This window comes from Amborella trichopoda, chromosome 12 (assembly GCF_054954075.1).
Source record: "Amborella trichopoda isolate Santa Cruz 75 chromosome 12, AtrichopodaSantaCruz75HAP2 v2.0, whole genome shotgun sequence".
NCBI classification, from domain to species: Eukaryota; Viridiplantae; Streptophyta; class Magnoliopsida; order Amborellales; family Amborellaceae; genus Amborella; species Amborella trichopoda.
Window position 1 is genome coordinate 47208619 of NC_142347.1, and position 10321 is coordinate 47218939.

The 10321-nt window shown below is 34.7% G+C and overlaps 1 protein-coding gene across 2 annotated transcripts; it reads right to left on the bottom strand.

The window, feature by feature from the left end:
• Positions 1 to 4962: 4962 nt before the first annotated feature.
• Positions 4963 to 10321, bottom strand: LOC18425501 (E3 ubiquitin-protein ligase, putative (DUF1644)). 2 transcript variants are annotated; one of them, XM_088852961.1, is made up of 3 exons: positions 10056 to 10321; positions 6967 to 7885; positions 4963 to 5351 (listed from the first exon to the last, which is right to left on the bottom strand). In XM_088852961.1, exons 2-3 carry the CDS (start codon positions 7815 to 7817, stop codon positions 5315 to 5317), a joined length of 888 nt encoding a protein of 295 aa, XP_088709087.1. In that variant the 5' UTR covers positions 7818 to 7885; positions 10056 to 10321; the 3' UTR covers positions 4963 to 5314. The 2 variants fall into 2 exon arrangements, with proteins under 2 accessions (XP_088709087.1, XP_088709086.1); XM_088852960.1 differs by having other exon boundaries at positions 9976 to 10289.

Sequence of the window (10321 nt, forward strand, 5' to 3'; positions counted from 1 at the left end):
CTGACCCCAAAGGTCCAAAACCAGTTCCAAATGACATAGATCGACCTGGGACTCGATCGGTTTTGGATCCAAGTTAGACCTAATTAGGTCGGTCCAGGTTGGGGTCGACCCATCCCTAACCCACTTGTACTCTAAAGCTCACCAGAAAATCCAGTTTCGATGTGAGAATATGGTCTGTAAAAATAATTTTTTCTCTGAGTGTAAAAAATGAACCTTAAAAATTTGTGTCAATTTGACGGATTGGAGAAAATTCGAAATAAACGACCCGGAACTGTATTTTTCTGATGCCATAATTGGATTTTTTTTAATGAGATTTGTATCTTGAGTTTGTTAAGAAATTGAGATCCCACTGTATTTTCCCTTTGATTTATAAAAGGGAAATTATTTACATATTTGGTGCATATATATATTGGGTACTTAGACCCAATATCCATCATTTATGTTTGTCCAGAAGATAATAATTGAATCCCACTTTTTATAGCAGGAAATTTATATTTAACCGTTAGATTTTAAATCAAATGGTTGAAGATGTGTTATTATTTAGACACAAAATCCAAAATAAAATTTAGCAAATGTTATGATGCATTTCCATGTATCAGACTTCACATTCAATAGTTAAACGTGAATTTGAAGTACTTGTACCAAAAATAGATGGTCTTCTAATATACAATCCCACAAAGCCTCTAACTTTTTCAAATGGAATTATTACTTAACTGAATTTATGGACTATGAATATTGGACAAAAGTGCCCGTATACTATACTTTTAAGAAATAATGTATTTGATCATTTTATAAAAAAGAAAGTACACAATAAGATTGTTTACTTTCAATACAAAAAGATTCTAAAATTATTTGACTGTAATCTATCTATTTTAGTAAAGGAGAGTTATAAATAAAATTATTAATTGAATCAATCAAGGATTTTTACCCCAACTATGAATGTAGACAAAAGTTATATACAAAAAATAACATATTTTATCATTCTATAAAAAGGAAAGCACATAATAATATTGTTTACTTTCAATAAAAAAGGATTCCCAAATTATTTGATTGTAATCTGTTTATTTTTGTAACGGGTAGTTGTAATAGAATCCCTTATTGAATCAATAAATGATTCTTACCCAAACTGTGGATGTACAAAAAAAATATATTTAGAACCCACTGTTTATCGAGAGTTGAGCAAGTGTAAAATTTTGTTCAATTGTACTGTCTTTTAGCTATCACATGTGAAGTTGGATGTACCATTCTCTAAGTTGAGAAAATTTTATTCAGATTATCTGTAAAAAATGACCTACCCTAATTATTGAATTTTATATTTGACGCTTGTGATTTTCATGTACATAGGCAACAATCAGGGGAGATTTGTATTAGGTGCCCTTCTGGTGTCAAAAATCTTATGATGGCTTGAAAATTTATTTTTATCCTTAGTTTTAAAATTTAAAATTTTAAAAATGGTATAAATCAAGTAAATCTATAAACATTTGAAAATCTTGAAAATAGACAGTCCAGATAATTTGTTACGAGATGTAGTGTCTTAAGACTTGAAATTATTTGTTTCCCTCGTATCAACACATCTCGAGGTTGAGAAGATCAATTGGAGGGTTGTTCAATGTCAATTATCTCTTCAAAGGGATTTTTGAGGTACACCTTTTTTTTTTGGGTAAATTTTTGAGGTGCACCTTTCTTCAAACCATATGTAAATTTTTTCCTTGTAAAAATGGAAAAGAGACTCATATCATACTTATTTAGAAGAGAAGTAAATATGATAATGACTTGAATTTTGGATTCTGCCCATCATCTCTACAAACATTTGAAAGAAAATTTATCAAAAACGTCCCCAAGAGAAACATTTCACTCATTTATTTGAGTTAATTTCAAAAAGCTTGTCAAGGGACTCACAATGAGTTAGAATAGTTGACATTATAGATGGCTTTTGATAAATATGTGAACCATTAAATAGTTTGTATTTTAGTTGTGTTTTGATAAATTTCTCATATTTGAACAAAGAAAGTATATATATAGAAAATTTATTTTTAATATAAGTAGGTTATGATCACTTTTGTCTGCTAGATTTCAATTGGGTGGTTGTGAGTGTGATGTTGACTAGTTTCAAAGTTAAAAAAAAATTATCAAACTTTGTGATACAGCCCAAGCCATCCAATTTGACATCTATTAGTTATTGACATTGTGACCTCCTTGTAAGAAAGATAAGTTTCATAGTGTTGTAGCCTCTGCAGAGTACTACAATAACACGGGTCCAAAAACGAGTATAATAGAACGATTATAACGGTAACGGCTATAAAAACACAAAAATTCGTGTATTACCTCCCAAGAACCAAAAATGGATTTAATAAAAAGAAAAGTGGGAAAATAAATAGAAATAATATAGAACATTCAGTTTTCTCACACTGTTTAAAAGGAGATCTTTTAATTAAAAAACATCATCATCACACACATTGTTATTGACTTTATGGTATTTTGCTTTTTAAGTACTGTTCTATTTATTTAAACTATGACCAGATCTCATGATGGAAAAACCATCTTATGCATGCTATGTATCCATTAAAAACGACCATTTTTGTTTATCTTTTTTCGTGAATGTTGATTTTCACCTTTATTATTTTCCTAAAAAAGGGTATTCAATTTTATATTTTTGGAAAAAGTTTATATAAGTGTAAAGCTCTAAACAATTAAATTAAAGTGCCCCTCAAAAATTTCACTAGAAGAGGTGGTTTTTATGCTCAAATATCCTCATGGTGAGGTCTCGGACTCCATTCTCAACAAAAGGTAGGGGATCAAATCTCCATTAACTTACCACTTTTGAGAATGGGGTTGGGGTTGTGGAGATAGTACCATTTGTGTCTTAGCCAAGGTCTAGTCTTCTATTCTTACCCATAGCATTAAAAAACTGTTAACGATTTAAAGAAAAAAAAAAAAGGGGTAGGGATTCGTCATCTCCACTGAATTACCCAAAAAAAATGAAAACACCTTCAGGGTTTCCTCCATGTTCATGTTTACAGGGACCATTTTGAAAAAAAAAAATCTTAAAAAGTCCAAAGAGAGATTTAATAGAGGATTTCCCAGGGGAAAGAAGCATGATCCTTAGGAGGAGAGAAATGACTAGGGTTAAAACATACTCATTTTTAGAGAATAAATTTTCTATCTAAGATCTTTCTCACAAAAAAAATGAGGTACAAAAGAGGATGATAGAAAGATGTCACCCCAACTTGGTGCTGAATTGCTGGAAATCATTGGGGATGCCTGGAAATTAACTCACAAGGACTCACCCCAATTTGGGGGTCAATTGTTGGAAATCATTGGGGATGGAAAAGTATCCTGGAAATTAACTCACAAGGATTCAAATGAGCCGCAAAGAGTAAATGATTTGCATATCCACGTTGAAAAGAAAATCCCAGATTTCTACCTGCTCAGGACATGGATCTCTGCAACTACTCCATTGGATAAGTTTCTTTTTAAACTACTATCAAAGTTTAAGTTTCAAAACTCCATCTATGATGCCTGATATTGTTCAATGAGGACATATTTACAACCTCTATGAAGTTACTTTGAAAATCATTTGAGAATATGCAACATTGAAGTCCGAAAATGTTTTCGAGGATTGGGCAAGCGATAATAGCAAGAGTGCTGAGACGTGTTGGCTCTGAAAAATATATTTTTCCTCTCTAACCAGAGATGAAGACCATTTGCTCTACCTGAATTTGCTTGCATCATTTTGTGATTTCATTTTCTCAAAGGCCATTGACAACTCGTGGCAAAGGGTCAGGTAAAAACCAACTCGAAGTCGTTCTATCTCGATTGGAGTACTTAAACATTGATTAATCCTAGGGAAGGTTCAAAAGAGATCTATAGATAAAAACCAGGCCGATATCAATTGTGCCATGGTCATGGTCCATTCATCACTGAGTTTCGTTCAATTTATTGGATGTTTTTTCAGTATCTTAAAAAATATAAAATGTGCCATGGTCATGGTCCATTCATCACTGAGTTTTGTTCAAATTATTGGATGTTTTTTCAGTATCTTAAGAAATATAAAATGTGCCATGGTCATGGTCCATTCATCACTGAGTTTTGTTCAATTTATTGGATGTTTTTTCAGTATCTTAAGATACAGGAGTACGCTGTCTATTTGCTCTCTTGGAGTATTTTCAGGGGATTGTATTCCAGAAGATGAGTGCCTTTAAGAGACAAAGGTCACAAATACCCGAAGCTGTAAAACATAAAATTGATGGCTAAAGTGTATCAATTGAAGAAATTTTACTTTAACGAGTGATTCTTTTGTCACAAAATGTAAAGAGTTGCCCCATTTCAAAAATAAAAACCACTCTCTATAGCGACACCCACGTATAAAACATGTGACCGATTGTGGTAAAAAAGAGAAACCGCATCTCATTCATAAACAATCATCGAGAAAATTATCCTTTAAACAAGAGTTCTTGCCTTCCCAACTACCAAATATCATCTAACAGCTAAGGGCGATGCCGTTCCTTTTCGTACGAAAGGTAAACAATCTCGCCAATTTAAGAATCAGAAACATTTTCTACACGGCACTACCCACATGTAAACTATATGTGACTAGTTGCAGAAAGGGGGAACCCCCACTTCATTTATCAACAATTGTCAACTAAAGCCAATTATCCCTGCGGAGCCTTCCAAACAGGTCTAGGAAGCATAAGAATTATGCCATTTCCAATAAAGAAATCATTTTTTTATTGACAACCTTAAATGGTATTATATACCCTACCAGAATTGGCTCATCTTATTAGGGCATGCTAGAGATACATAATTTATAATGACAATTTAAAATACTTAACTGGTTGGTTAATCTGTTAAAGCTTAAAGCAGAAACAACACCAATCTGCTCATAACCAAGAGAGATTTCACTATTGAAGAATATCCACATTATAGTTGTGGTCTCCTTTGTATATGACCCAAGAAGATATATACAAAGAACATATTGATAGCAATAATGCAATAATAGATTAACCATTACAATTATAGTCAAGCAAAGAAGAAAAAGCACATATCAAATGAAAGGAGTAAATGAAATGACAAGGGAAAAAATGAAAGAGGGGATTTACATTTCCAAGAAATAAAGATATACGTAGAATCATCAGAAACAAACAGACAAGTTTCCTAGTGGATGGTTTACCTACGATGGAAGCAAATGTGCATCCTCAATATAAGTCCATCCAAAACTAAAATGAGCTCAATATGCATGCAAATTCCAGCACCCATCATGTCGCCAGTGTGATGCGTCATTTAGAACTCCTGTACATGACATGCATGGGATATGCTAGTGGTCGTAAAAGCGAGAACGCCGCCTTCCAGTGCTGGATAACAAGGCAAAATCAGCATGCACTAAAATTGAGATTTTGCATAAATAAATATGAGAGAGTGCAAAATATATATGAGAGAGAGAGGTCCCGGGGGGGGGGGGGGGTTGTTGGGTGGAAAAGGTGGGGGACTTCGAAATTAAAACATTTTTTTGGCTCAAGTACCTTGTGAATCAAACTATAAGCTGCAGTCACCAATAAAACTAGTGTATGAATATAATGAGGAATGACTTTGATAGCATGAGAAAAGAAGAAGAGAATAGGAAAAAATAAAATACGGTAACGATGTCTCTGCCATCAAAGCATTATAATTATCATTTATTTTCCACATTCTAGTGGAGAAAGGAAATAAATATTACTGACAGAAGAATATACATTGGATTGACTTTTAAGTTATAAGGAAATTAAGAGAGCTGATATAGAAGAAAAATGGTGATCCAAAGAGAGGTTGCACTGGAGGAGTTGTCAGAGGTAAAGATCTCTACGAGGGAGACAGGATGGATTTCTCAAAGCATTAGAAGCTTCAAAAGCGTAAAGCTGAGAGTTCAAAGGAGAAAACAGTGGGAGATATGTTAGAATGGGAGCCGAATCTTTAAATACAATGGAGTGATCAAGCAGTTGGATCTCAAAAAGTTAAAAACTATAAGCCTCTTCCTAATGGTTTGGTATGTTTCACTGGTTATAATAACATGAAATATCTCAAAAGCCTTTGCGTCTACACTTTTTAGCATCCAAACAAGGTTCTCAAATTCACCTTAAAAAAGGAAGGAAAACAAAACATTCTGATGTATAACCAATGCAAACATGTTAAAATCGACGTTCCGAAGGCGTAAATGACAGCTTTTTCAGTTGAAGATTGAAAGGGCCAACTAGTACGATTCTTTGTCCATACGGTTTCTAAACTCAGGGTATTTGCCCGAGTCCAGGGATTTCTCGACGGCATGTTGATAGTATAGGCTCGGTTCGCTATAGCTTCATTGCTTGCTTGCACAGTTGGCAAGGAGAGCTTGTCTTGCCAGCATCGAGTGGCATAACGTGGGGTGTGACTCACATAAAAAAGTATACCAAATTCAAGTGGAGCATAGAAAACCATCATCATTGTCAAGTGAAATAATGGTGTTGATGGAGAGAAAGTGGCACCCACTAATGGGGTTGTACAATTCCAGTTGGTTCCACTTTCTCCATTGCAGCCCATGCCTTCAAATAGTCATGATCCAATGGACCATGGTTTCCACAGTCTACTAGACCATAGTATCCTTCCCAATAATATAGAATTGTGTTCTACCGAAAAGATACAAAAGAAGAAGAAACAAAGAAATTAACACAGAAATAAAAAATTATACCATATTCCAGAATAGTATAGAAAACCATCATCACTCTCAAGTGAAATAATGGTGGTGATGGAGAGAAAGTGGGACCCACTAACGGGGTTGTACAATTCCAGTCGGTTCCACTTTCTCCATTGCCACCCATGCCGTCAAATACTCATGATCCAATGGACCATGGTTTCCACAGTCTACTAGACCATAGTTTACTTCCCAATAATATAGAATTGTGCTCCAAAAAAATACAAAAGAAGAAGAAACAAAGGAAAAGGAGTCTGGCAACTGACCTTCGAGAACTGTTATACCTCCTAGAACTAAAAGAAGCCATGTATTCATCATCTGTTTCATCCAATCCATACCCACCAATGTCACTAGAACCCCCTGCAACACTTGAAGCATCACCAGGGTCTGAATGCCTGCGCCCCCTCCTCCTATTTCTCGTCGCCCTTAAATTCAAAATTGGGTCAAAAATGCAAGATATCCACCAATGCCCCTCTTCTCCATGATAATCATCATAATCATCACCAGCCTCAACACTTGCATATTCGATAACATAGTCTCCGAGAACCACCCCATGTGGAACCTCTGAGTGTATGGTGTTCAATACATCAATGATCTCTGAACTTTGTTGCAAATTTTCCCAATCGAGACGGCGAGCAGGGTCTATCTCTAATGGTCGAGCATGAGGGTGCTCAAGCTTCATATGCTCCGAAAGTTCAGTATAATTCCCAAGAAACAAGCATTTCTCCTCTTCACAACGCCTTTTTCTAGCATTAAGCTCAGCCCGAGCTGAATCAATAACAACCCAACCTGAAACTTGTCCTCTACATAGTGGGCAAACTGGGTGTTCCTCAGAACCTGGAGATATCAAGTTGAGGGTCCCACTAACGTTTTCAGATTGAGTGGGGTTTGAGGATACCTGGTATGCATTCATGAATCGGTTGAAACAGTTTGAGTGTGTATAATTGGTGTCGCAAACAAAGGGGCGGCACCCCTTTTCGTAGGAGGAGCATTGAAAGAGTACTCCATTGTGAGGGAAATCAAGGCAGATGGGACAGGTCACTTCTTCCCAATTGGTGTTTGATAAAATGTGGGAGAAGTTGGGGTGAGGGGCCACTTCATGCAAGGAAGAGGCCATAGGGTTTATCTCTAAATTGTGTTTTTCATAGGAGAGAAATGGAAGAGGGCATCAATGCTGGAACATAGCTGCCAACAAGAATCATTTCGAATAAGCAACAGTAAATAATGGCAACTTGTCAAGTTGCTGATGAATATGTCTATAGGTGTCTAAGCAGAAGCTACAAACACTCATGCAAAGTGCTTTTTATTTTTATTTTTATTTTTTATATTTGGAGGTTACCATGCAAAGCTCAATTATAGACTTGGTAACAGTTTCTTGTTTTGAACAAAATTCAATAGAAAATTTGTTAAAAACTTGTTGGGTAAACCAAACTGAAGAAAGCATAACTACACCTACATCAATCTACGTAACATAACAAGGTAAATGCATTCACAAGATAAATTCATGAACCTGCAAATAAGGAGATTCAAGATGAAATCAGAAGCACTTCAGAATGAAAAGGAAACACCCCAAATATAATCCAAGGATCATGTTATATACACCCCTTCATGCCAAACCGCATTAAATAAACAAAATAATTGCTTCTCTTTCATTGAGAAGAGCACAATCTCAAAGCGATTGCTTGCAATTGCTAAAATTTTTTGAGAAAAAGAACATGTATTCGTCATCAAATATAAAATCTAAGATACAAATTCAATCCTCAAAATATACACAATCTAAGAAATAATAAACTTTGTCCAATACAAGAAGGAACACATAACTTTTTGCATTTTCTTGAAAATTTGAATGAATGGAATAAATATGTCCTCTCAAACCAGTGAAAGTTCCACTTAAATACCAAAATTCTGAACACCTATTAAATATGGAAAAAGTTTATATAAGGTGTCAACCTCATACTGTAGAAGTAAGGTGCACCTCGAAAACCCATTGAAAAAGGTTGTTTAATCACTAGAAAATTCTCCAATTGATCATCTTGATCTCAATATATATGAATATGAAGGAAAAAATCAATTTCAAGTCCTAAAATTAGTCCATCTTATAACACATTATCTAGACCGTCCATTTTCAAGATTTCTGAGTGCTCATAGATCTGCAAGATTTTCACCACTTTCGGAACTTTCAATTTCATCATAGTGGTGAAAAATAGACTTTAGGCCATGATAAGAGTTTGGCACCAAAAATACATCTTTTAATGAGATTTTGAGATGCACCTTACCATGATTGTTTTAAGGTTGACACCTTATACAAACCTCACCCATTAAATATTATTACTAAGGTAAACATTTTATATGTAAACCCATCCAACCCTTTTTTTGTGTACGACTTTATGACTTCCAATTTTAGCATCAGATGAAGGAACCGCGTACCTGGGTTGGTTTTCTAATCACAATACTAATACTGCAATGGTATTCAAAGGCAATTTCAATATGAAAAATCATCTCCTTTATCTGTACCTAACCAAGGCATTCTATCAATAAAAGGCAAAACTTTTGCAAAGAGTCATATATCTCCCCATAAACTTCCTAACGACATAATCACACAACATACACAACAAATAAATGGAATACAACCTTAAAAAAAAACCCCAAACATGTCAGAATTATCGCTTAAAATAACTTAGTTCACTGTGCACCAAAATCCATCCATTGCATATTTGAGAAGAAACCCAAGTAAAATTCCACCATATATCAGCTCTATATCAATAAAAAACATTGAAATGAAACCCTAACAGAAACACCATAATCATGCAATACACAATAAATAAATGGCATACAACCTTAAAAAAAAAAACCAAACATATCAGAATCATCACTTAAAATAACTTAGTTCATTGTGCACCAAAATCCATTGCATATAAGAGAAGAAACCCAAGTAAAATTCCCCCGTAAATCAGCGCTATATCAATAGGAAACATTGAAATGAAACCCTAAATCTAACAGAAAACATCATAATCAAGAGATTTTCATGGTCCCCAATATAAGATCAAATGAAGCATTCAAAAGAAGAAAAGATGCGCATTTACCCATATTAAGAACCCATATGATCCATCAAGAGTTGTATATAAGCATAACACAGAAAGAAGAACAATAGATAAGAATCAATGAACAGATATTCAAGAAAAAGTTTAAAAAATAGCAGCAATAAACAAATCAAACAATGAACGAAGACCAAAAAAGAATTTCTCATACAACTCCAGAAAATGAGAAAAAAATACCATTTTGATCCCAGCTAGCCCTAATTCCAACCATTTACGCAAAACTAGGGCGCGAAAAACCCAGGATCAAAAGCCCAAACCTTTCCTTTGCAGTTTCTCCCTGGAAAACCAGCGTGACAAACCCCAGTTCCAGCCAATTTTGAAGGCAAAACCAGCTCAAAAATACAAGATTTTCACTGTATTTAAGGAGCGTTATCTTCTTTCAAGTACTGAACTGATGAGCAAAAGGACCGGACTTTTTTAGAGAGAAAGGGAGAATATCGAGGCGTTGGGGACGTAATATTCGTTGCTTATGGGTAGGTGAAAAAATGGATAAATTTTTTAGATATATTTGTCAACGAAATAC